At 50.2% G+C, this 27,089-nt stretch overlaps 2 protein-coding genes across 5 annotated transcripts in view; one reads left to right on the top strand and one right to left on the bottom strand.

The window, feature by feature from the left end:
- Positions 1–19,483, top strand: part of DENND11 (DENN domain containing 11) — a 44,952-nt gene extending 25,469 nt beyond the window's left edge. Inside the window, exons 4-10 of one of the 2 annotated variants that reach the window (XM_030308588.1) lie at positions 2,121–2,274; positions 9,531–9,669; positions 10,634–10,765; positions 10,991–11,141; positions 11,780–11,848; positions 13,536–13,750; positions 19,009–19,483. In XM_030308588.1, coding sequence (XP_030164448.1) covers positions 2,121–2,274; positions 9,531–9,669; positions 10,634–10,765; positions 10,991–11,141; positions 11,780–11,848; positions 13,536–13,731 — 841 coding nt within the window. In that variant the 3' untranslated portion in view covers positions 13,732–13,750; positions 19,009–19,483. Of the gene's footprint in view, positions 1–2,120; positions 2,275–9,530; positions 9,670–10,633; positions 10,766–10,990; positions 11,142–11,779; positions 11,849–13,535 lie in introns of both variants that reach the window. The other variant, XM_030308587.1, reaches the window with a different exon arrangement.
- A 1,868-nt stretch (positions 19,484–21,351) lies between these two features.
- Positions 21,352–27,089, bottom strand: part of AGK (acylglycerol kinase) — an 80,744-nt gene continuing 75,006 nt past the window's right edge. For all 3 annotated transcript variants that reach the window (XM_030308589.1, XM_030308590.1, XM_030308591.1), the window contains exons 14-16: positions 25,487–25,557; positions 23,261–23,345; positions 21,352–22,184 (exon numbers count right to left, since the gene is read on the bottom strand). In XM_030308589.1, the coding sequence (XP_030164449.1) occupies positions 22,047–22,184; positions 23,261–23,345; positions 25,487–25,557 (294 nt within the window). In that variant the 3' untranslated portion in view covers positions 21,352–22,046. The remainder of the gene's footprint in view (positions 22,185–23,260; positions 23,346–25,486; positions 25,558–27,089) is intronic.

The raw sequence follows: 27,089 nt of genomic DNA, 5'->3' as shown, positions 1-27,089 counted from the left end.
ATCGTGATCTGAGCCGAAATCAGGAGTCAGATGCTCAACAGACTGAACCACCCAGGAGCCCCTGTAATAATTTTTTTAAATGTAGTTGATTTTCTTTAATGTTTATTTTTTTGAGAGAGAGAGGGAGGGAGGGGAAGGGGCAAAGAGAGAGGGAGACACAGAATCTGAAGCTGGCTCCAAGCCCTGAGCTGTGAGCACAGAGCCCAGTGTGGGGCTTGAACTCACGAACAGCGAGATTATGATGTCGGATGCTTAACCAAACTGAGCCACCCAGGCACCCCTACTTGATGTTGATTTTTTTTTTCTTCTTAAAAGGTGAATTTGCCTGTAGATCTCTTCCAGGGCTGGGTCTGAATTTGCCCCATTTACCCAGTGTTTTGAGCCCTCACTGTGCACCTGCCTAGATGCTGCCGGGTCGCTGGGGAGGAAGGAACCTAATGTTTGTGAATGACTGAAATGTGGCACAAGGCATATGAGGCTCTCTTCCTGCTTTATTTCATTTAGCCCTCAAAATAGTATTGAGTTGGCACTAGTACCTCTTTTCGAGGGAGGGGGGCAAACAGCGGATTTTAAAAAGTGTAGTAACTTCCCGGAGATCACCCAGTGCAGAGTGACAGCTGGGTGGCACCTTGGCATCAGGAGCTGAAAGTCATTCTGGAGAAGAGACCGTTTGAGGGCAGCTGGCTCCTGGTTGGAGTAGGAAGATCCTGACTCTGAGCGGTTTGAGGAGGTCTGAGGTCTGAGCTTGGAGGAGGCCAACAACGATGGACTGGGGCGGTGGGGCGTTCCCTGTTTTAGTCATTGTTGCTCTGGGGGCCAACCATAGTTTGTATGCTGAGTCTCTCTCACCGCAGTATGATGGAGATTGTAGGGCGCCAAGAAGATAAGACTAAAACGGCTTTACTGCCTTTTATTCCTGCCTATATTTGTTTCCTAAGTGGTCATAGCAAAGAACCCAAATCTAGGGGACTGAGAACAAGACAAACCCTCCCACAGCTCTGGAGGCCAGCAGTCTGAGGTCAGGTGTCCGCAGGGTCAATTCCTTCTGGGGCCACGAGGGAGAATCTGCTCCTTGCCTCTCTCCTAGCTTCTGGTGGTTTGCTGGTGATCTTTGGTCTTCCTGGGCTTCTAGATGCGTCTCTCCCAATGTCTGCCTTTATCTTCATGTGGCGTTCCCCTTGTGTATGTCAACCGTGTCCAAACTTCTTCGTTTTGGTAAGATCAGCAGTCATATTGGCTTGGGACCCACCACAATTACTTCACTTCAACTTGACTCTGTAAAGACACTTGTCTCCAGAGAGGGTCACATTCTTAGGTACTGGGAGTTAGGACTCCAGCTGATCTTGTTTCTGGTGGGGTTGGAGGGGGACAGTTGGACCCATAACACCCCTATCACACATAGCGTCCACAGCACTCCTGCGCTTGACTCGAAGGCAGGATTCTCCATTGTCCAAATGGCCCAGGGCTTCACTGAGGCTTTCTTGGTCTTGCGGTCGGTTGACAGGGTTCCCCACAGCCCAGTCTCTGTGGGCCCGAGCAGGTGGGTGGGAAAATAAGAGATTCTGAGTCCGTCCTTCCTTCCTTCCTTCCTTCCTTCCTTCCTTCCTTCCTTCCTTCCTTCCTTTTTTAATAATTTTATTACTTGATGCAGAAAGTCTGAGGCCTGGTGACATCCAATAATTGTTTTCCCTCATTTGAGACGTTGAGGGGTAAGTTCCCTCTGAGTCTTCTATAACGAAGCAAACAAGCATGGTTTCTCAGCAGAGAGCAGCTGTAAGCAGGGGATTTGTGGCCTTCCACGTTGTCCCTTGGCTCAGCCTTCCCTGGGAGGCGCCACACCCTCTTCAGCACACCTTGCTGGAGAACAATAAACATTAGTCACGGTCTGTACTTTCTGGCGGTTTCCCTCGAGGAGGCGTGTGTCCCATGGTGTCAGGGAGAACCAGACCCCACGTGAGGATCTTCTGTAACCCCCAAGGGGGCGTTCTGGGCAACCTCGAAATGAGGGTCTTTTTGGTTTATCACTTCGTCCCCAAGGGTTCCAGCCCTTGGGACAGGGCGACCGAGGGGCAGAGCCGGGGCCAGAGCTGTTCTCACTGTGTGTGCGTGTGTGTTTGCAGACACCAGCTGGAGACGCCAGGACACTACTCTCATCTGGCTGCGTTCTATGAGGACAAGAAAGGGGTGCTCCATGCCGGTCCGGGGAGAGGCGGCAGCCTGCCCCCTGTCTACTGGCTGCCTTCCATCCACCGATACATGTACCCTGAGATGAAGGTGAGGCTGGCCAGGCGCTCGCGTGGGCCTGGGCTCGTGTCTGCTACAGTGGTTGTTGATTAGTTTTTTGATTCATAAGGAATTGACGTCTTGGGCTTATGCCCAGAGTCTGATTTTGATGGAATAGGTTTCTGACGTAAGCATTTGGGTTCTTTGAAAACACATATGCTTTCCAGACCTTTCTAGAACCATGGTGCAAAGCCATATAGGATGATAGGGCAGGCCAGTTGTGGTAGATTCCTAGCAGAGAAGAAGTGGATTTGTTTCTGCTGTTTGCTTTAGATATTTAAAGCCAGACGTTGGAGTCGAAAAGACGAAAGATGGAGAATTTGATGAACACATGTTGTATTTCGTAGTTACCATATTATTATTATTATTATTTTTTTAAGATTTTATTTTTGGGACACCTGAGCGGCTCAGTCGGTTAGGCATTCGACGTTGGCTCAGGTCATGATCTCACCAGTCATGGGTTCAGGCCCCACATCAGGCTCTGCGTTGACAGCTCAGAGCCTGGAGCTGCTTTGGATTCTGTGTCTCCCTCTCTCTGTGCCCCTCCCCCTGCTGTCTCTCTCTCTCTCTCTCTCTCTCTCTCTCTCTCTCAAAAGTAAATAAATATTTTTTTAAAAAAAGATTTTATTTTTTAGTACTCTCTACACCCTCCATGGGGCTCAAATTTACAACCCAATATCAAGAGTCGCGTGTTCTACCAGCTGAGCCAGCCAGGCTCCCTGTAGTTACCGTATTCTTGATATGACTTTGCGATGCACTTTTTCTGAAGCACTTAGCTTGTGTACTAGAATATGTTCGCTTACAGTTGACAAGCGTGAGGCGTTGGTAGGGTACAGAGATGACTGTGAACACGAAGCTCCTCCTTCTCCCTCCCCTGTAGGTGGCCACAAGGTACTTCAGGAGAAACCTAGGGCTCCCCGGAGAGAAATTATGCCAGGGCTTTAAGGGTAAACTCTGGAAAGGCTTCTTAGAAGAAGGGTTAGTCCCCGAAGTATTTGGCCAGGTGAGAAGTGAGGGAGGCTGGTTCCAGACTGAGGGAACAGGCCAGTGGGGGCCGTCACCTTCTCAGCCCCTCCTGTGAGGCTGGCTTTCTGCCAGCTATTTATCTATACCTGTTGCAGCATATTTTGTCTTAATTTTAATTTTAATTTTAATGTTTGTTTATTTTTGAAAGAGAATATGAGCAGGGGAGGGGCAGAGAGAGAAAGGGGGTGACACAGAACCTGAAGCAGGCTCCAGGCTCTGAGTTGTCAGCACAGAGCCCAACGAGAGGCACGAACTCACAAAACGGTGAGATCGTGACCTGAGCCAAAGTCAGACGCTTAACCGACCGGGCTGCCCAGGCGCCTCTATTGCGGCATATTTTAAAGTAAATGATTGTTTACTCTCTGTTTCCAGATCAGCCAACTGTGGTCTGTAAAGGTCCAGTGACTTACCTAGGGCCTTACAGCTAGTAGGAGATAGAGCCAGGACTTAAACACAGGACTGGTGCCAGAGTCAGTGCCAGCTGCTTAGCCCACCACCTTTGTGGAGGGGTAGGCGTGCAAAGGCACAGGCAGGTTCATGGAGCATGAGCAGGCCACAGGCATGCCTGAGATCCCGCGGGTTCGGCTCCAGGCCATGCAGGAAAGCAAAAGCCGCAGTAAAGTGAGTCAGATGAAATTTCTGGTTGCCCAGTGCATTCACAAGTTATGTTTATACTGTGCTGTAGTTTATTAAGTATGCAATAGCACCATGCCTGAAAAACAATGCACATCCCTTAATTAAACCATACTTTATTGCTAAAAAATGCTAACCATCATCTGTGCTTTCAATGAGTCATAATCACTGATCACAGTTGACCATCACAAAAAAAATAATAATGAAAAACTTGAAATATGGTGAGAATTACTAAAATGTGACACAGAGATGTGACATGAGCAATTGCCATTGGAAAATGGCACCAATAGGCTGGCTCGATGCTAGGTTGCCACAGACTTTGATTTTATAAAAAAAAAAAAAAAAAAAAAAAGCAGTCTGCACAGCCTGATAAAGTGAAGTGCAATAAAACGAGGTCTTCCTGTACCTGGACTGGGATGGAATTCCTGTGTCCACTGAGCAGGAGAGAAGAGAGTGGAAAAATAGATTGGAATCAAATGGTAGAGAACCTTAAACACTAGACCGTGGAATGTGAAGCCTAATAAGTACCAGTTAGGGTCTCGTCAGGAAAACACAAACTATGTTAGATATTCCAGGCTACTTCCATACAGGGAATCCGTGATCTAGGCACTGGAAGACTGAAGGAGCAAAAAGGGAGCAAGGTAATACAGATACTTCTAATTGGAGACGGCTACCACCTTACATTAGTTATCGCCGCATTAAAAATTATCCCCAAATTCACGGTTTGAAATAGCACAAAGGTGTTATCTCACAGGGTCTGTGAACTAGGAATTCAGGCATGTTTTGGCTGGGTCCTCTGCTTCATGGTCTCCCATGACACCACGGGCAGGGTATCGGCCAGGGTTGGGGGCTTGTCCGAAGGCTTGACTGGGGCGGGGGCAGTATCCACTTCTGGGCTCATGTGACTGTTGGAGGATTGGTTTCCTTGAAGGCTAGTGGACCAAGGCCCTCGGTACCTCCGCCTCTTTGTTGTCCTCAGTCCATAGCCAGGTGGGTCTCTCCAACATGGTGGCTTGCTTCGTCAAAGGCAGCAAGTGAAAACAAAAGGGAAATCAGAATCCTTTGTAACCTAATTATAGAAGTGGCAGCCCTGCAATGTTGCCATATTCTGTTGGTCAAAGCAAGTTACTCAAGAGGAAGAGGGGATTACGTACGGCTGTAAATACCAAGAGGTGGGGATTACTCAGGGCCCTCTTCCAGACTCCTGTCACACCCTCACGGGGCTGGGGTAACTGGAGAGGTGACGTTATCAAAACCGTGGCAACCTGAGGAGGAGTCCTACACAGCCTGTGCTCAGGTGTCTTCGGCACTGTGCACCTGCTGTTGCCGGACCCTCTGGGGTTCTGGCTCAGCTGGAGCTGCGGCTGCTGGGAGAAACTGGAGGTTAGAATCAGACGCGTCCTCTGCTGCTGGCAAAATACCAGCATGAGTGAGAAAGCGGAGAGCTCCCTCTCCCTGCCTTCTGCCTTCCAGTCCCCAGTCATTGCCTCCCGCGGACGAACTTAACTGGAAGCCAGCTGCCATGGGAGTCCAGGGAACATAGTTTAAGGATTTCCCCACCCCATGGCATGCCCTGAGAGGCAATAATCAAGAAACGGTCAGAGGGTCATTAGGGCGATTATGGGTCTGTATTGACTGAACCCTGCTCCTTTTCTCACCACTCCAAACTCTGACCCAGCTTTTGCTCTGAGTCCATTGCTGCTGGGCTATCTTGAACCCTAAGCAAGGTGACCTGGGTCACCAGCATCTGACCTGGGTGTCCCCAGATTCCTCTCCCTAACAGGCCACAAAGGAGGGACAGAGGAGAGAAAGTAAAATCGCCATCTGCTTTTCTCTAGTGAGGGCTGCTCATTAACATGCCTACCAAACTCTAGTTGATGTGATGTGGGAAGAAGTGTACTTTGTTGGTTGCAGATGGAGATGTGACTGGTCTTCCAAATTTGTTAGGGGGTGCCTGGGTGGCTCATTTGGTTAAGCGTCCAGCTCTTGGTTTCGGCTCAGGTCATGATCTCACAGTTCGTGGGTTTGAGCCCCACATCAGGCTCTCTGCTGACAGTATGGAGCCTGCTTGGGATTCTGTCTCCCTCTCTCTCTGCCCTTTCCCTGCTCGCTCTCGCTCTCTCTCTCTCTCTCTCTCTCTCTCTCTCTCTCTCTGTCTCTCAAACATAAATACATAAAAACATTTAAAAAAATCAAAATCAATTTGTTAGTACCTATTGAAAATACAAGTACCCTTTGTGTTAGCAATCCCACCCCTTAGGATCTGCCCTATATTTATAACCCAACAGAATATAATGATGTCTGTATAAGAATGTTTAAGTCAGCATCGTGTAGAGCGGTGGAAAATTAGAATGCCCCATGTATCATACAGCCATTATAAATAATGCATTAGAGCATACATAGTTGACGTGCAAGGTTTACCAGCAAGTGTTTTTGTGTGAGAATAGCAAAGTACAGAAAACCGTTTGTGATACGATCATACGCTTTTGTAAAATAATGACAGCCTCAGGTGCAGAGATGATATATATACATACGTGCATATATAAACATGAGGCAGTGTTTGGGTGTATATACTAGGTTATTAATGTATATATTACCTGGGGATGAGATAAGGTATGGAGGGATGGTGCTTATATATATAAAACAGGAAAGGACCAGGGAAAAAATGGCAACACTGAAACAATGAATATATGATATGATTCCACTGGCTGTTTATGGACTATCACATATAGGTACATATAAAGAAATTTGTCTGTAAGCTGTCTATTGAAACACCATATTTCGTCCCCACAAGTTAAAAGAACACCATACATATATAGTTAAGTGAATTTTTACAGAGTGAACACATGTATGAAGAACATGTAAAGTCGGGGTCAGATCTAAGGCTGTTGCAGAGTCAACACTAACTGGCAAGGGAGGAAGGACGGCCAGAGGCCGCTCGGAGGGGTCCAGCAGCGGCTGGTAGAGGCCCCTCCTTGGGAAGTGGACAAGTGGGGAGAGAGAGAAAGGAGCAGACGGAGTCCCTGGGTGGGGGCACAGGAGAGGCGAGGGACAGAGAGAGCCCAGGCGTTGCCAGCACAAGCCAGGGAAAGAGTTCCTTGTAAAACCTGCAGCAGAACGAGGCCCAGAAGGGAGAGGTGGATTTTAAGAGGAGAAATGTCTGTTGTGTCGTGTGGTCGGACAGGGTCAGGTCGAGAGGGGTGCGTGTTCTCTGCTGCGGCCTCCAGAAGAGGGTGGCTCTTCCTCATCGTGGCCACTTCCATCATCGCCCTGGCGCAGCCCGGCCCAGCGCCTCAGCTACTGGCAGTTGTGTCCTATCTCCGGGTCTCGGCACGCGCTGGTCCCGCCACCAAGAACGCCCTCCCTCCAGTTACCCTTCGTGTCAAAGATGAGACACGCTGCCTCCAGGAAGTCTTCCCTGTCTCTCTAGAATCAGTCTCTCCTGTGCCCTCCTGCAGCCCTGCCCTCTCCCATTTTGGCTCTCAGGCTGGGATTGGCTCACGTGTGCACCTGCTTCTTCTAGTAGTCTCCACGCTATATGGGGGCAGGGGCTGGGCCTTGCCATTCATTGTTGGGCTGAGACTAAACAGTGTTTGTGCAAAGTATGTGAGAACTATTTCTTGTGTGTGTGCGTCCATGCATTCATGAATGAATGAATAAGATCAGAATTAAGGATTGGTCATTTATTCTGGGATCCTGGGGCCAGGACACGTTTGGACAAAATGCTGGCAGGCCTTCCCGGTGCTTGGGGCTTGGGGCCTGAGGATCAGCGGAGGGGAGCTGGGAGGGACCTGAACAGGCCTGGGCTCCCTTTCCTCTATAGTTGCCTTTGTTTCTTTCTTATTTAAATTCAAGTTAGTTAACGTACAGTGTAGTTTTGGTTTCAGGGGTAGAACTCAGTGATTCATCACTTACACATAATACCCAGTGCTCATCAGAACAAGTGCCCTCCTTAACACCCATCCCCATCTAGCCCATCCCCCCACCCACCTCCCCTCCAGCAACCCTCAGTTTGTTCTCTGTAGTTAAGAGTCTCATGGTTTGCCTCCCTCTCTGTCGTCTTATTTTTGCTTCCCTTTCCCTATGTTCATTTGCTTTGTTTCTTAAATTCCATGTATGAGTGAAATCATATGATATTTGTCTTTCTCTGACTTATTTCACTTAGCATAATACGCTCTAGCTTCATGCATGTCATACCAAATGGCAAGATTTCATTCTTTTTGATTGTGGAGTAGTATTCAGTGTGTGTGTGTGTGTGTGTGTGTGTATTACATCTTCTTTATCCATTTATCAGTTGATGGACATATGGGCTCTTTACGTAGTTCAGCTATCGTTGATAGCACACTGCTGTAAGTATTGAGGTGCATGTGCCCCTTTGAATCAGCATTTTGGTATCCTTTGGATAAATACCTAGTAGTGAATGTTAGGTCGTTACCTTTGGACTTTTGTGAAAGATTGTGATTGTAGGAATCTGACCAGATGCGGTGGCTCAGCGCCTCTGCCCCTGGAGATCTGGGAGAGGGGTAGGCACAGGAGCAGGACAGGGACCCTCAGCGGAGGGCAGCCTTTCTGCCCACTCGGGACAACTGAGAGGCAGTGGTGCTGGAGTGCTGCCTGGGAAAGGGAGGCTCTGGTGCTGCGTGTCTCAAGGTCTCCTAGCCAGCAGGCCCAGCACTCTGCCTTGGTGTGGGCACCGCTCCTCTGAAGTGCTCTCACCGGCGCCCCCCAGGGGTGGTGAACGATACTGCTTCTGACACTTGTGCTTGGAAGTGACGCTGCGCATTTGTTTGTTGCATCAGCTCCTGTGTTTTCTCTCATAATCCATGTGTTTTCTCTCATAATCCTGGAGAGCCATGTGAGGGATGGGATGGCCTCCCCGTTTCGCAGGCGGAAAGTGAACCGGAAAGGTTGGCTGCTTTCTCAAGGCCTTTCCTTACTAAATGGCAGAGCCGGGTTGGAATTCAGCTTTTCTGAGGTCAGAGCTTCTGGGGTATTCCTGGCTCAGGGCTCCTAGAAGCAGTCTGCAGGGGCCGATAGGCTCTTGCATTTATCGAGAAGGAAGAGGCTGGACCCGACGTGCAGTGGTGGTCAGGCCAGGGAGGGGGCAGGGGGCGTGGGGTCTTCCTGCCTGCACAACCCCTCACTTCACACGGCAGCGGGTCCCTGAGTACTTGGGGAGCTGATATGAGACCGTTGGCTCGTCACTGTACTCCTTCCAGGGCTCAATCACGGTTTCGAGTTGGATGTTCTCATTGAGAGGTACTGTCATTTCAGAGACTTTTCTGACTCTTCAAAAGTTAGGTTCAGCCTTGTGTCCTCTGTGCCTCTCTCTCCTGAGTACTTAATGATCCCTAAACTCAGACCTCACTGTATCAGGGGAGCTGTTGCAGTATCGAAACCCGGCATAAAGGTGAGACTTTAGAGTGAAAAATACCATCTTGTGTGGAAGTAACCGTCCCTTAATGCATCTGTTGGTTGTACTTTGTGATGTCTGTGGTGCAGGGGTGTGGGGAGTGGTTAGCACACATCTGCACGGAACGTTTTTCACATTTTTTAACAAGCTCTTCTCCTCTCCTTTATTTTTTCAGATCACTCACCCAGCCGGCTGCATGTCTCAGTTTATCAAGTTCTTTGGAGAACAGATCCTCATCCTTTGGAAATTTGCCTTACTTCGAAAGCGCATTTTGATATTTTCTCCCCCTCCTGTGGGTGTTGTATGTTATAGAGGTAACTAAACACCAAGGTCGGGTGTTGTGTCGTGAGTTTCTCGGGGCAGAAACTGCTCGAGTCATTGCATTGTTGACCGAGTTCAGAAATGTTGGGGCTGTCCCAGGAGGGTCCCAGGTTTTCAGCCTGGGAATGCCAGGGCCGGACTTGCATTCTAGAATGTGGGTTCTGGCGGCCGTGAAGAAGGTTGGTTGGGGGACGCATCCGTGGTCTAGTAAGAGGTAGGTGGCGAGAGGAGATGGGGATTCTGATACAGTAAAGAGGAAAACTTGGCAGGAGTTGGTGTGTGATTGGGTTGGAAGGTTCTGATGTGTGTGAGGTAATGGAGGAGGGGTCCAGGATGACGAGGATGGGGGGGCCACCAGATGAGGGTCCAGGAGGAGTAGGGGGTGGAATGACAGCACTGGCTTTGAATACGGTGCGTGTCTGCTGTGAGGCCTCCGTGAGGTGGACACAGGCGCTGGTGCGGGTGGGTCAGGACTTGGGGGGAAAGCGAGGCCGGCGTCGTGGAGTGCCAGTGACCGCGGGACGGATGGCGTCACCCGGGAAGAGCGCGAGTGCAGGGAGGTGATGCGGGCACAGGAGGTGGAGCAGTAACGGTGGAGGACAGAGGAGACTGCGGTGGGGCCATCAGAAGCAGGGAGGGAGCCGGGAGAAACAGGGGTTATCGCAGGCGGGGGTTCAGAGACGGGGGAAGGTCGGCAGTGCCAGAGCCTGAGCGGACGCGGTGAGCCGCGCACTGGAAGCTGGAGGGGGTGAGGCACCGTTGGCGCGACTGGAGGTCCGGTTCCGCTGTGGGGCCCGAGAGGCTCGTGCCCCCGCCGCACCCCTCAGAATGCCAGAGCCTCCTGTGACTCCGGTGCCGGGACAGCGCAGAGCCAAGCCCTCCGCGGCGTCGTCCTCGGAGGCTGACTGCTCCGAGGGGGGCGGGCCACACTCCTCTCTCACCTCCCCTGTCCCACAGTGTACTGCTGCTGCTGCCTGGCCAATGTCTCCCTGCCTGGCATCGGGGGCGCCATTCCTGAGTCCAAGCCTTTCTTCTACGTGAACGTGGCCGACATCGAGAGCCTGGAGGTAGAGGTGTCCTATGTGGCCTGTGAGTACGGGGCCCTCCCTGCACCCCGCCCGCACATCCTTGCCCCAGGTCCCCGGGCCGGCTCTGCCAGAAGCCAGGCTCTGGCCTTCCCGCTCGCTCCCGGGGGCCCCTTCTCCTCTCCTCGCAGTGCGGGGCTCCCGGACCCCTTGTTTCCCCGGCGGGGTCGGGCTGCTGCCTCTCAGCGATGGCCTCCGGGTTCCCATACCCTGAGCTTGGCTGTCACAGGCACCACGGAGAAGATTTTCGAGGAGAAGCGGGAACTGTATGACGTCTACGTGGATAACCAGAATGTGAAGACGCACCACGGCCACCTGCAGCCCTTGCTGAGGATCAACAGCGCCGACCGGGAGAAGTACCGGCGGCTCAACGAGCAGAGGTAGCGGGAGCCGATCCCGGCACGTGCGTGCCCACGCGGGCTGGCGGGCGCGGCCAAGGCCAGCACACCCTGAGAGAGATGGCCCCGGGGCACTGCCCTTCTCAGTTCAGCCGGGCCGGCCGACTGCCCGGGAGGTGGGGGACGAAGGGGAGCCTGGGGCGGACGAAGCCGGGCTCCCGGCGTGTTGGCCTGGTACGCGGGCGGCGAGCGTGTGGAGGTGACCTCTGGCTGATGGGCTCGGAACCGGGGAGGCCCAGGGAAGAGCGCGAGCACCTGGCGAGCACAGTGTTGGCAGCTTGCCTCTGCGTCATCTCCCGCGGTTCTCAGAAGTTTGGTTACCCCGTAAAGTAAACGGCACCCCCTGGTACCGGTGGCGAAATAAATACCATCACCATCCCTATCCCTGTTTTAGGGGCAGTTACGAAAGATTGCCACTTGCCTGAGGTCACCCAGGGGCAGAGCTGGCCCTGGACCCTGGGGGCTTTGGCTCCAAGGCCCGTTGATTCCCTTCCGGTCTCCCTGCTTTCGGGCCGGAGGCAGGGGCCGCCCGCCCCGTGCAGGTGCCTGACCCACGACCTGGCCGATGTCCGGGGTCCTGTGACGGCACCGGAGCGTGACGGGGGCCTCCTTCACCACAGGCAGATGCTGCTGTACTCCCAGGAGCTGGAAGACGACTACACCCCCTGTGAGGAGGACCTCTTTGTGCTGTAAGTCAGCCCGGGCAGCGGTCGTGGGGCTTCCCCGGGGATCCCTGAGCGCTCGCCGCCTTGGGCCTTGACCCCTCCCGTGTCACGCTTGGCAGGCCAGGGATGGCCTTTATCGCTGCCGGGTACACTGAGAGCTGGGCTCTGTGTGGAGTCCACCGTGAGCCCTAAATGCCACTGGGGGACACCCAGCGGACAGGGAAGAGAAAAACGCAAGTCCTGATGTTTTATCTTTCCATTGAGCGTGTGCATCCAGATGTCCACTGCCCAGAAGCGTCTGCCCTGCAGGGTGTGGGGGCTTCTCATCCGTTCCTTCGCTCGAATAAAGAGTTCCTTGTGCTCAGTGTTACGGGACGATCAGAAATGTTAACTTTTGAACCTAATGAAATCCCCTGCCCCCAGATGTGTCGGTTCGTGTTCGGGGGCAGGAGCCATAGTCTTCATACCTTACAGCATTTATGTAACTTCTGAGCAGCTTGTGAAACAGCGCTCGGCAGGGCGGACAGAGCTGTGATTGGAACGGAAACCAATTCTCCTGGCTTCCTGTCTGGCCTTCCTTCCCCAGGCCCTGGGGTCGGGGTGAGGAACATGGCACTTGCAGCGAGAACCATCTCTGGCTTGGATGTTGAGAACTTAATGTGGACATTTCAACAGAGGTGTAGTTCTTGGATTCTACTAAAGCGTACCTCCCCACCCATGCACGATGCTGAGAGGTACAAGTTTCCGGAAATGAGCGGCGAGCCAGGAGGCTCGTCAGGGTCTGATGCGTTCCACTGCACCTGAAATTCACGAGCAGTTAGAACTTCTTTGGGCACTTAGGTGCCTTGGTGGAACCGGAGAGCCCCTTGGAATACATCTGAAAAGTCTAGACAGTTCACGCCTTTTCTGAACATGGCTCATAAATTTACGTGGCACCATAAATCGGTGACACGTAAGTCACACTCTGTGTATAATACCCCCCCCCCCCGACACACAAAAAAAGTAACCAAAGGGAAAGAAATACCCGAGGATGGTGGGGAGTTAGGGCAGTATTGGTGCCTACAGTGGGGCTCCATGGCCCCTTGGCCTTTCACTCCCAGCCGTGGTGGCTACAAGACATCCCCGTGCCTGCCCCAGCCCCGAGCCCCACCTCTTCATGGACGGCCAGCCACAGCCTGGCGTGCTCTGCGGTGGCTCTCATGCTGGAGAGCCTCTCAGGGCCCTGCTCTGTCCCCGCTAAGACTCGTCTGTGCTGCTGGCCCCAGTGACCTGTCCTGGGCTTTGAAGGTGAATTTTAGTTTCTCACGTTAAGTCCTGACCTCAGAGCTGGATCATCAGGATTTTTTTAGGGTTTTGTCTTTTCTTTCTCTTCCCCTTCTGACTAAGCAGAACAAAGAACACAGTGTATGTAGTAACCTTCCATAGGAAAGTTTGTTTTTGGCAGGCAGGCCAAAAGTCCCCAAGTTTGGGGACTATGCAGTTCATACCATGATTAATGCCAGCGGTTTCTTTGCTAAAAGTTGGTGTCACTTTAGTAACCCTTGAACTTTGGTCCTAATTTTCTTATTTTTTAGAGATCATTCTGATTTTTGAAACCATTTAAAAGCATATTAAAGCAATGTAGTTTTGGTTCCCCATGTGTGGATTATTTGGTGACCCTTTTTTTTTTTTTTCTGCCTTCCCTTCCGTGTGTCTTATCTTGTGAACACAGGTTTTTCCTAGAGCAGAACAACCGGATATTTCAGACTCTGTTGGAGGTGTCCGCCAGTCAAGACAAAACCCTGACCGCTGAGCACGCCCGGGGCATGGGTCTAGACCCCCAAGGGGACCGGAGCTTTCTGATGGACCTGCTGGAGGCCTATGGCATCGACGTCATGTTGGTCATTGACAACCCCTGCTGCCCATAGGAAGAGTGAGCCCAGACCGGTGAGCCGCTCCTCATGTGGGGAGTTCACACTGGGCCCCCAAGGACCTCCTTTTTTATTAAGTTGACACGAAGGAATATGGTTTATACTTCCCAACAAATGTGATTTTTTTGCAATCTCCTTTCTCCCTTCCTTCCCAGTGGTAAGATGAGACCACCTTGGTTTTGTGCCCTGCCCTGGTGCCATGTTGGAATGGACCACTTTCTCCCAGAGCTACTGCCTGGGTTTTGTCATAGGCGTTATCCGAGTGGCTTCTCTTGCGTCCTGGTCGAGTGACTTGAGGGGATGTGGTGAAGGCGATGTGTCACTGGGAGCGGGCTGAGCTCGGAAACACTGGGGTGGGCTGTTCAGAAAGTCTCCAGGAGTTCGTCCCTTGCGGTATTCTGTCCAGGGTGGCCTTGTACGTGCATCTCCTCAAGGTGGAAGCTAGAGCTCATGACCTTTCGAGGTGTTTCATCAGTTCTGGGAGTCCAGTGTTGGGATCAGATCCCTTTTCCTGTTCGCTGGGGCAAATCTGTCTTCTCTGTTCACGTGAGTGGAGACCTCAAAGAGGAACAAGAGGATGTTTCCGTCACAAAGCATGAGCTTCTCTAAGGACAGAATGACAAGAAGAGGTTTCTTACCAGCCAGCTGGAAACTAAAATTGTAGCCTGAAGCGTTGAAACTTTCCTCAGAGTAAATTAACGGTGGCCACTCAATGTAAAACTCCTCCTTTCTCTGAATCCCGCTCCTTCAGGGATGGCCCTGGAGCTTGCAAGCAAATTCATTTTACAATTGAGCTTCCTTTAAGGGCTAACTATGCTCTTAGAGCAATGTTCGTTCCCACCAAAGGTAGAGCAGTTGGGGTTCAAAGAGCATAGAGCAGAAGACGTTTCTCTGAGAGTTCTCTGGACATATCACCAGCAGAGCCTCGGGATCAAAACAGAGATTCACTGGATTCCACATTCCAGCAAGGATCCGGAGCTGGTTACTCAGAGTTTGAAGCATGGAACAAGACCGTGTACCAGTCTGGAGCCCTCACAAACAGATTTCTTGTCAGCAGAGTTGACACGCCTTGAGCTAAGCAGTTGGGGTCAGAGACAGAACACGTTTGTTGGAGAGCGAATTTGATAGTGCCTTCACCTAGAGAAGTGGTTGGAACCCCCGAGCATCAGTGATGAGTTTACCTGTGTCCCCGTGACATGTTTTGGTCTGGGACGGCTCCTGTGGGTCCCTGCCTGTTCTCTTTGGCTGTGCATTCCAGGAATGCCAACTTAGGTGAGACCGTAGGTATTTGAAGCCAGCTCCTGTGAGTAGAGGTTAGGGCTTTTTTTTGGCCATAGTTTAGGATTCTGACTTGGGCTCCTGGGTTGTTGGTGACCATTTCTTCCCTCTCGATCTTCTTGCCTCGCTCTGTTGTTGGAATAGCCATCCGTGTATCCGTGTCTGTGACCAGGTTCCAGCCAGGCTACTACACACAGCAGAGAAATGACTTTCAAGTGGATGGCACACAAGTCTTACAGCTTTTCAGGGCTCACTGCTTTATTCAAAAATATTTTCACTGTAGTTCCAAGATAGGGGATTCACGACTAAAGAAATTCACATGTAAAAATGCAAATACATATTGATTAATCAAAGTAGATTCTTTTATGTAAATATATAAATAAGTTTGGGCATTGAAATGTAAACTGTACAACTAATACACTTTTCTCCTCTGCAGTGTGGATTTAGCCATTTCAGTAATATAGATGTTTACAAAAAAAGCCTCGCCGCCTCTTTCCTTGAAGAGCAACCTTCTCTTGTCTCTGGGGAAGGAGCAGCCTTTCGGACTTGGGTCAAGTCCTGGTGACTTTTAGTGCTATCTGAAGGCTCAAGGTTTTCTAAGTTAGGGGGATGGTCGATCGGAAGCAGGAAAGGTCGGATTCTCTTGGTGGACGCAGGCCCCCTTCCTCTGGAATTGAGGGGTTTGTTGGAAAGGACTATCTTTAAGCACGTCCGTCCCCGCGCCCTTCTGCATGCAAACACTTGTGTTTCTGTGGAATTGTAACTCCAAGCTCATAAGTGCTCATGTAAAGGTCGTAAGGTGAAAATAAGGTTTCTGTTCTTTCCTTTGCGTGGCGGGTCGGGGTTCTGGGTTCCCTTTAGCTGCAGACTCTTCCAGGCGGTTGTCTGGCGGCCGTGGGCCGCCCCCTCACCCTCGGGCAGGGGGCTGGGGGCTGGGCACGGAGGGGAATAATACGAGTGAGCCTGGGCTCGGCTGACCCCAGAACAGAACTTCTCCCCCTCCTGCCCCGTATTCCCTCTGTGAGGAGACCCAGCCGTCCTTCCCTTGCCAGCGTCGTTATCAGCCAGAAACTCAGCACAGCACCTCTGGCTGACTGAGCAGCATGCCCCGTCGCTCTGTAGTCAGTCATACGGAGGTCCCCTTTGGAAGACTTGCTCTGTCCCCCTCCCTCTGCTTCCATCCCCCTGTCCTCTCCCCAGTGTCTCCAGTTAGCGGCTGCCCCTTCTCTAGAAGGGGAACCGGAGAGTGAGGTACCCGGCGGGACTCCCTGCAGTTACAGAAGCTAGAAGCCACGTGGACCAGCTTTTCTGTCACTGTTGACCTATTTCCTTAAAACCCTTCTGCTTTCGGTCAGAAGACATTGGTCAACGTTCTTCTTCACCGCCTCGTAGATCGATAAGCTCTGGAGGGCGGGGATGGTTACCACCGACTCTTGGGGCAGAGCTGGAAGCCTGGGTGGGGTGGCTGGACCCATGGTAGCCTTCTGCCCTTCTGTGCTGTTGAACCTCACCCCCTCCCCTGCCTCATCTCAGCTGGCTGGGTCCTTCTGAGAACTTTGAGCCTGGTCTAGTGCCATGCTGTGAGCCATGTGGTCACCTGGAAGCTGACCTGAGACACCTGGGCTGCTGCCGCCGTTGCATCAAGGCAGAAAAAACCAGGTGGCAGGGCTCCGTGTGGGACCAAGAACCCAGGCCTGGGGTTTACTGCCGTCCCGCCAAGTGTGACAAAGGCCCATTTAGGTGGATTTTTCCAATTCTGCAGGCTCGGCAGATGGTAATAGTCAGCCTTGGAGAAAATGTCTGGTTGCCCTCTGGCTTAGGCTTCTTTCTTCAGGAGTCAGAAACGGTAGGATTTATCTCCTACGAGAGCAAAAAGGGTGGGCCAATTTGTGTAGAATTAACTATGGCTTTAGACAAGCACGAAGCACTCCTTAGGCCCGGTGTCTGTTCCAGTATCATTGTGCCACCTGGGGCCTTGCACGGTCCTCCGGCAGCCAGGACGGCCGCGAGTCAGAAGGCTCTCGCCTCCCACAGCCGCCATCCAGCGTGGCACTTCTTCCACTCGGCCGGGGAGGGGTGCCGAATTCATTGGTAATGATAGAAATAACTTGGCCCAGAATTTGCACCTACAGCTTCCCTTGTTTTGCTCCTCGTGAAAATCAAGATGGGAAATTGAAGTGTAGCACAGGGCACAGATCATTCTAAATACCACCTGTGAAGACTCATTTATCAGTGTAACTCCCTGATATTTTAACCGGAAGATAAAAGTAAAGAGAAATCCGAGCTGAATCGCTGTTTTTCATTCCGGTGGCTACGAGGACGAACTTGCTATTCGTCTTGATCCACTGAGAGCCCTTCCAATACAGTAAAAAGATGAGATGATTCACCTTTAAACCGAGGCCTTCAGGGAAGCTTTTGTAAAGGGCAGTCATGAATTAACGTTTTAATGGTAGGACAGCAACCCTCTGAGAAGAGGCAGGGACCTCAGGGACCTTTTTTTTTTCCCCCTGAAACTGCATAGCCCAGGGAATGGATTGAGATGTTTTCCCCAGTCCCCGTACAGATAGATTATACTTGGAAAGGTAAAGGAGCAGGAGGGCATCGAATAAAATTGTAAGACAACGTTCAGCTTGACAGTGAACTTTCCTTCGTAGGATGCCAGTTCTGAAATAGGAAAGTCAGCATGGGGACCAACACGTCATGCGGGGGCTTTCACCTCCCTGTCCGGTTCCTCACTAGTGGGCTTAGGATCTGAGGTCCAGCCCCAGGGTCTTCCCGCACTTCGTGCCCTGCGGCGAGGCTCCTCCAGAGCCGGGGGGCTTACCTCCGCTGGCCCCCACCTGCCCCTTCTTGTTTCAGGAAGACCCTTCTCTGATTTCAGGTAGGGGAAGAGAAGGGGTCAAGGGCTCCTCTTACCCCTGAGTCCGTGGGTTTCGAAGATTCCATCTGATGACTAATATACCTCTGTTCCCAGGAGCTGCTAGGGCACTGAGTGTTGGTAAAAAGGCTGTGAATTAAGTTACTGTTTTTCTTATGAGAAATGGGAGTTTATTTTTATGTCGATATTATTATGTGATGAATTAAGTGTGCAGATGTGGAAACAGAAGAAAATCTCAAAACTAGAATCCTGGAAGAAACAAGTTTTGTAACTTGGAAGCAACTGAAACCCCATAGAAGTGTCATTATTCGTCTTTGAGCTTGAATAAGGACACTGTGCTGGGAGACTTAGCCACGCTCTCCGGGAGGTGAACGGGAGGGTCTTCGCGAGGATGGCACGGGCAGCGACCTCAAGGGAAACTCTTGTTTCACGTGAGGAGGCCGATTAGCAGGCTTCTTCCTGGAGCCGCGTGGTCTTCTGCCTGGCACTTTGTCTCTGGAGCCGGAAGACGGGGGCAGTTGGGTAAAACTGCACATTTAGAAAGGAAGTAAGGATTTTCTAGTGATTACAAACAATGATGGGGGGGAGGGGAAGCCCTCTTTAGAGTTATTCCAGAAGCTCAGCATAGGATGGGCTTTTAGCAGTAATGTAATCTAAATTCAGAAAATTTATTTACTTACCGTAGTGTAAGGAAGGATAGGTGTGAATTACTTACGTTGGCTTTAGAAGGCGTGTTTAGACTAACGATACATTTAGTCTGCTTTCTAAAGACAGCTGGGGAACGCAGGGGTAGAGTAGGGCAGGGCCTTAGAAATTAGCCAGGGAGGATCCACAAAATGAAAAATCCCCAGAGAGGTCATAGAGTTAGCTGGTTGCAAATAGATTTCATTGACGTTGGAGTGAAAACCTCCTTCGGCCAAATGAAGCGAAGATTTGGAAGGCGGCCTCAGGAATAGTTTGACTTGAGTGCCCACAAAGACCATAATGAGGAAAGGTATGAATTCTGTGCTGTTGAGCAGACCAGCTAGGACACTTCAGGGGTACAGAGTAGAGGAAAAGAAAATCAACCTCCTTATTTACCCAAGCTTGTTGGCTGAATTTTTTTTTTTTTTTTATAGGTCTGGGAAGTCAACCTTTTCTGCAAAAGGAATGGTTGTAGCCTTGGAAAAATGGTTTTCCTATTTCTCCCAAGTTAGGATTAACATAGCCTCCCTGTCGCCTTAAATGTCAAACCCCTATTTTAATACCCCAGCGTAAGAGTTCTAGCAATGAGACACTGAATCTATTTTTGTTTAAATTCTTGACCTCATAGTATGAAGTTAGTAAGACAGTTGATAAATTTCACCCTGAATACTAGTCGCATAGGTACGTTCTTCTGTTTTGATGGTAATGATTTTAATGCCCTAAAGAAAGCTGGTGTTAATCCTGAAGCTACGAGGAGTGAATGTTTCTTTAATGATTGTTTTGTGGTACAAATAACATCTGTGTATATCATATCTGTATATATGGGAACCAAGTTGTGTGCAGAGAGGTTGATATAACTATATTTACAGAAAACAATTTTTACAATTAAAATTCACATTTTAACATGAACGTGTGCGTTTCAGTCCTTCCCTGGCCCGAGAAATGTGGTTTGTGGTAGGAAGGAGGGATGGCCCAGTGTATGAGCAGAACCTGAATGCGGACGTCACAGTGACAGAGCAACCGGGGCGCCTGGTACCTGTTCTCCTAGAGGCCACGGTCTGCATGAACATCCTCCAGGTAATGGGGACCAAAGCTGGGAAGAATCGTGCCGTCCGGAAGAGCCAGGACTGGGCGTACATATACACACCCACACACTGAAGTTTTCTTTCATTTTTAACCTTTGGGGGAGTGAGCGTAAGGGCAAAATTCCTAACATCACTGATGCTGTATTCGACGCCAGGTTCCTGCTTTCCAAGGCACATGACCGTATGATGTTACCGACTTCCCAGGGATGGGGTGAGAACACGGCGAATCTGTCGCGTGTGTAAACAAAGCACTGCACGCAGTCACGACAGCCATGTGCCCAGACCAGCCACGGCACCAAGCAAAAGACTTGCGTGCTAGGAAGCATCTGGATTTGTATTAGAAATAATCTGGCTTTTGAGTAAAATTCGTCTTTCAAAAGGTTTGTGCCTAACAGGCGTGTCCTTCACCTGGATGTTCTGCGCCAGGACCATGGAAAGAACAAGAGCATGAACGATAAGAAACCACGTTCTCACAGGAAAGAGCCTGAATCAAGAAGGCAAAATTCACACCAGGGAGCCTAGATTTCAGAACGAATACAGATATTAATCTATTCGATATCCTTCCCCAGTTGAAATCCCACTATTTCACCGCAAGGACCCGATTCACTAAATAAATACACATGGGGGTAGCCGATCGGGGAGGGAGCGAGCCGGCTTCTGGGCTCGTCCTTTACAGTCTTATCAGAAAACCAAGACGGTGCAAGGTGCTCCTCGCTCCCTTACAAACTTTTCCTCCTCCCACAGCATCCCTGCTCCCCTCTGTGGGCACCAGGGTGTGGGTCCTCCTTCCACTGCAGGGTTTTGGAGGCCACAGCACGGCTTTTACCACCACTCTGAAGGATACAGAGCTGAACAGGTAAGACTTGGTTTTTTTTTGTGATCTTCATTCATGAGCTTTTTGTAGCTGCTTTGTAATCCTTTGAAGCATTAGTCTTCACTCTCCAAGGGACTCATGGGCACAGGCATACATACGGTCCTAAAACTGATCTGCCCGAGGATGCGCCTGTAGCCAAGGCCTGCCCATCTGCCCTTTTACACTCCTGTTTCCTCTTTACAAAGAGGAAGGCTCACATCTCCTCCAACCTGGGCATCACCTTCTGGAGTCTGAAAACCTCAGGGGCACCAAAGGGTAAATCCCGATGGTAGTATGGAAAGTAAAGGGCTATAAAGCCTGGTTAGCAAATCCTTCTCAAATCAGCCAGTTTCTGGTTTCTGCTTTCAACAAACTAAAGGAAGATCATTAATAATTTTTGACATGTAATTCCAGAGGAATTCGAAGAACTGTATGTATGACATTAGAATCATCTCTTCTGCTTATGTGCTTAGATCTATAAAGAACAAGGAATATCAAGGATGTTGAGTCCTGTTCTAAGCTGTAACATGGGTTCTTGAACTCGTTAGGATAAAGAGCATTCTCATAAAGTGTTTATAGTATCCATTTTTGGTAATTAAAAATTACTGAAATAAAATGGATGAAAACAATATTAGTTCTGGGTTAACACTAAAGAATTTCCATTTATATTTTTTGTTGGCAAGAAAATAGGGCAAGTGATAAAATTTCAAGCATGAAAATAGATCACGATAGCATTCTTTGCTGAAAGTGTATAGAAATAACCAAAGAACCTATTCGTGTATTTTTGTAAATGGAGGATGAGAGTCAAATTGCTGTATATTTAAATTGCACCAAATATGTTTAAAAGAGTGATATAACAGCTTTATTTTAAAATAACCAATATTTACATGACACCAGGAAATACACATACTGGCAACTCTTAAGTTGAAATCTAGAAAGTGTGAGGGATACACGATCTTCCAAAATACCCGTAGGGGTGCGTGAACGGTGGCTGGTGTGCTTTGCCACACTGACCAGCAAGGCTGGGGGACCGCACGGAGTAGAAGCACCTGGGCTTTTAATTAGAAATGCAGATCCCGGGGCTCCACCCCCAGCTTGAGTTGCTAGGTTTTCGGCATGCACCCCCGGGTGGTTCTCATGCAAACCAATACTTAAGCGCTACTGGAAAAAATAATACAGATTAGTATCTTACAGCATCGCGGCTGAGGGGGAAACACCTCACAGGTTTCTGGACTGAGGGGAGGACGGAGACCAGCGAGATTCGAATCTGAGCTCAGAAAGCAGCAGCACCCATGGAGAGGCCCGGCTGCACCTGGGGGCCGGCGCGAGGTCGGGCCCCTTTCCCTCTACCGCACGCGGGCCCCCGGCGGGGACGGCGCCACGGAGGGGGACAGTGGTCACACGGAAGGAGGAGCATGCGCGGCGAGGGGGGGGGGGGGGGGGAGGCGGGCCGGGGCCGCGGGGAGGGGCGGGTACTTGCCGAGGCCTCTGCTCCCTTTTGGTCCCACCGGGGGTGCCGCCGCTCCCTGGGCGCTCACTGGGCCGAGCGCGGCAGCAGCTGCTCCCGCTTCCTGGGGTCGCAGAAGAACTGCAGCTTCCGGGGCAGCAGCTTCACCTCCACGGGCATCGCCTCGTACTCCTCGCTGTCGATGCTGAAAGAGCCCCCCGTGCCCTACGGAGAAGAGTATTCGCAACGGCTCTCACCCCCGCAGCCCCCGGACAACGTCACCCTCGCGCAGAGATTTACCCTCCCGTTCTTTAAAAAAAAAAAAAAAAAAAAAAAACCCGTGTCACTGCCTCTGACTGGTGCTGGTTCCGGAGATGTCTCCATTCTGCCACCGGCTCTTTTTTCTCTCCCCCTCCCCTTGTTTGGCTTCCCTCTCTTCCCAGGGTATTTTTTTGGGGAGTCCACAAACAAGGTTAGGATTTTAAAATACTTACTAAAATACGGGGGTCCTGCCACATCTTGCAGGACTTCCTAAACTTAACAACGTTCTAGGACCTAGGAAAACCACTCTGTCCACCTGATGGTTTGCATGGTTCTTCTGGAGGAATTGCTTAGCCTTATAGCTAAAGCACAGCAATATTAATATTACAGGTGCTACAAAACCTTCCGTAATTTGTGCATTTAGTTCCACATTTGCTATGTTGAAACTGTGGTGCCACCCACGGTGGGGACAGCTTCTGTTTTACCTACAATCCTTTTTGAATGCCGTGGGACGATGAAGCCTGCCAAAGCCATCTGCAGCAACTCTTTTTCCTGAGGTATTACTCACAGAGTAACTACGTAATTTGTTTTATATTCCTAACATTTTCCCCACTTCGATGGGTTATTCTAAGCTTGGCATTTTGTAATACAGAAAAACTTACTGCCATCCCCAACGTGGTTTCCTGATCCTTTATAAAAAATGCGAAGGTAGAATCCACGAGGAGTGTCTGCCAGCTAGAAAATTCTGTGATGGCAGCCCGTGCCTACTTTACACTCGGAAGAATAAAGGCTGAGGAGCCACAAAGGTCGCTTTACACAACCCTGGCTTGAAAACACCAGAAGTCTGCGGGAAGGCACCTCGCACCTCGGTCCCGGTCCCCGTCGCAGGCAGGGGGTGCTCTCGGCTCCCCAGGTCTCCCAGAGCCTGGCAAAGTGCTCTCGGCCCATGCTAGGCGCCCACGTGCGGGTCTGGCACTGGAAAGGCAGATGGACCAAGACAACCCAGAGCTGTGGGAGTGGAGCCCCCCACCCCCGCTCACCTCAGGAAGCAGCAGGGTGCACTGGCTGGCCTGGAGACACTCGGTGCCAGCCGCCCGCAGCCTGGGGTCCCTCACCTTTTTGCTTCTGTCGGCACAAGAAAAAGCACACTTGGGCACCGGCAACTGCGTTTGACTGCCGGAGCACAGCAAGTTCTTTTGCTGAGAGTGAACAGACGGGCTCGTGACAGGATGAACCGTGGGGTTCAGCGAAGAATTTTCCCACACTGATTCTTGCTTAGCCGTGTGATACATTCTAGATTGAGAAGGTTAATTTGCTGAAAAGAATGGTGCAGCAAGTTAGGATGGAGTGATTTTGTACCTAATTCTTGGGCTATTAAAAATCCTCCATTTAAAAGTTAGAACGGGGGCGCCTGGGTGGCGCAGTCGGTTAAGCGTCCGACTTCAGCTCAGGTCACGATCTCGCGGTCCGTGAGTTCGAGCCCCGCGTCAGGCTCTGGGCTGATGGCTCGGAGCCTGGAGCCTGTTTCCGATTCTGTGTCTCCCTCTCTCTCTGCCCCTCCCCCGTTCATGCTCTGTCTCTCTCTGTCCCAAAAGTAAATAAAAAAACGTTGAAAAAAAAAATTTAAAAGAACGGATCGAAATTCTTGTAGGGAACTTACTAAACTTTTGCTATCTGATACTTGTGAGTCCATCATTACTTAAGGAGAAAATATCTTTATTCTAATTTAAAGGAGACATTTCTGTTATAGATGTATATGAACAACCAGTTCTGGGGACGCTCTATATTCACGTTAACAGACCACTTGGCATATACAGCTATCTACCTGGGAGCACAGCGAGCAGACCACACACGCCGCCTCATGCACATACACCCTGGAGAGCTTGTCATGGTCAGTGGAGAGAGCAAAAGCTAATCCAAGTTAGTCCGTTCTTTATCATTAATTGATAACCAATTCGTTAGTATACGGAACTTCAGAGGTTTCTAAAGCAGCTTCACGATGTTCTATTCAGAGACCCAGAGGAAACGGACATGACTGAATCTCGCTTCCTATAGAGACCAAAGGAAACCGTGTTACTGCTGCCGATGAAAATGTCGACGGCAACGATGCAGAGCATCATGACTTCACCTACACGAAGCAACATAAACATAAGCAGTTTTTGGTCTCAGTTTTGGACGTCAGTATTATGAAGGAAATTTGAGCACAGCTGGCCCCGTGGGCCAGGCTCTCAATCAAGACAGTGTGTGGCTTCTGAACAACCTCTAGGAGAAGGGAAAGGCTTTTCCCTTCTTCCTTCTACGACAGATACAGCAAGGAAATCAAAGGCTGCAGAATCAGCTATTCAGCATTTGAAGACTGTAGCAAAGGCAAGAACAACACAAACCAATGAAAGCCATTCTGCTGCGGGTTCTGGTGCAGACAACGGAGTAGCCATGGAGACAGGGCTGCGGCAGCAGCAATGTCTAATCCTTAGACGGGCACAAGAGGGAGCTCTGGGACAAAGCACAAAATAACATAGCTGAGCAGATTACGAGTTGGCATGGCAACACGCAGGCTCCTCGGAGGGGTGGAAGACTGGTGGGGGGAGGGTTTAAGCCGTTCTTAACCAATAAAACTCTGGCAGAGGTCGGCCTTAACAAATCAGGACTGGAGAAGATTTGCTAGCGGAAAAGGGGAAAAGCCTGGAGAATGTCCAAGGTACTCAATACCTTTTCAGGTTTTTCATTACTGCCCTGGGAATAGGACAAGGTGGACCGACGTCCATGGTAACCCACCCTCTGAAGTGCTTCACAGCAAGGACTTTCCCACACATACTCTCATGTGAGACTCAAAGACAACCCTGAGGTAGTGAGATGGGATTACAGTATTCCTTTCTATACACAGAGGAAAGGAGCCAGAGAAGTTAAAGCGTTTGCCCAAGTCACGAGGCCAGGACGTGGCAGATCCAGGTTTGTATCCAGTAACTCTGACCCTGAAGCCAAAATCCTGGACACTGTAATGCTACACAGAACCCTTCACTTCGTTGGAAAGGCAGCGCGTGCTCCCACGACGTGATTTTCCCAAAATGAACAGGGAAGGCCAAAGCAGGAGAGCTGTGCTCTACCCGTCAGCCCAGCTATTTGAAAGAAAGAAGGCGTCTCGGTCCCCAAAGCAGATGAGTCCTCTGCCGGGTCTCCATCTGAGGCTTCCTGGGCACGCGCTCTGAAGAGTGTTTCTGAGGATACGAACACTGAGCCTGCACTTCCTAGGAGCCCAGTCCACTTACCCTATGGTTATGAAGTCTCCTTTGCTGACAGTGTCGGGTTCAATGCAGATGTTCATGAAGTCTTCTTTGCTCTACAAGGTCAGGAAGACGAACATTAGCACTCTACATTTTGGCGAACGCGGCCTGTTGTCCTCCTTTGCCCCAGAGTTTTATACTTTGAAGCTCTTTATTATACAGAGGCCTTTACTTGCAGTAACTCCATCCTGAATGCACTCCCTTTCTTTCTTTTACATTAAGACTCTGGTTGAGGTACAATTTACGTAGCATGAAGCTAATCACTGCTTGCTTGTTCGGTTGGTTCCTACTCCCCAGACAGCGAAACGAAAACTCAGGTTTGTCGGAACTCCGAGCGGGACATTTGTGAGGCTTTCACTCATCATCGGGGCTGTTCTGGTGTGTACGGTTCCCTCCCTTGCGGGCCAGGTTTCAGCCCCGCCACCGGCAAAGCCCGGATCCTCACCGTCCGCCAGCATCACCCCACACCGGCTGGAGCCGCTGCTCGGTGTGCGGGGCCCCACTACTTGTGTTTTTTAATGTTCTACGTGCAGTTTTGATATGCGACCAGAGTTGAAGGTCCACAGCCTCGTTTCTGCCACGGTAATGTTTTTAAAACTTCATTACGGACCACAGAGAGCTCTGGAAGAACGGAGCTATGAGGAAATGGCTATAAAACCAGACTGGGCTCTTATACCCCTCCGCCCCCGTTTACTACCAGGCCTTGGCTAGCGATACAAATCTGGTCTGTGTCTGCTTCGGGGAGAGGTTTTGTTTTTTTGGACAGGTTCAGAATCTGTCGCCCAAGGATATCTGCTGAGAGCAGACAGCCTTTGCCTAAGACTAAAGAGCGCTACCAAAGCACAACTTTCTCTCTCTCCCAGGAATTACAGATCATAGAGGGGATGACTGTGCTCTAGGTTCACCTTTTATTCAACAACTTGCTGAGTGTCAACTACCATAAACTCTTCTAGGTGTGTGAGTTACATCGGTGAACTAAAAAAAACCCAATTATTTCTGCTTACAAAGAGTTTATATTTGACTGGGGAGTGGAGATAACCAAAAAAATAAAAAATAAAAATAAACCCTAACCATAATAAGTTATAGAATATACTAGAAGCATGTGAGAGTGTATCAGTGCAAAAATAGCAAATTACATAGAAACATACATGGTAAATTACAGCATATATTAGAAAACAAGTATATGGCTCAGTAGACCTGGGGTAAGCCCCGAGAAAGTCCATTTCTAACAACTTCCCAAGGTCTGTACTCAGAACCACTGGCCTAGGGAAGAGCAATCCACACAAAGAGAACCACCAGGGCGGGCGCCGAAGATGGAAGCATGCTCGACAAGTCCAAGAGCAGTGAGGAAGCCAGTGTAGCTGGAGTAGAGCGAGAGAAGGGGAAAATAGGAAGTCAGAGAAGAAGGGCGGCCAGAGCCCTAGGGCCTATAGACCATTCCAAGGAATTTAGCTGTTAGGTTGAGTGAAATGAGGAGTCACTGGAAGGTTCTAAGCAGAGAAATATGATCTGGCTTCATTTTAATAGGACCTCTCTGGCTGCTGTAGTTAGAATAGGAGGAAGGTGGGGGGAGCAGGGCAACCACTTA

Source organism: Lynx canadensis, chromosome A2, assembly GCF_007474595.2.
Source record: "Lynx canadensis isolate LIC74 chromosome A2, mLynCan4.pri.v2, whole genome shotgun sequence".
In the NCBI taxonomy this organism is placed as follows: domain Eukaryota; kingdom Metazoa; phylum Chordata; class Mammalia; order Carnivora; family Felidae; genus Lynx; species Lynx canadensis.
This window is presented reverse-complemented; position numbering and strand designations above follow the sequence as displayed.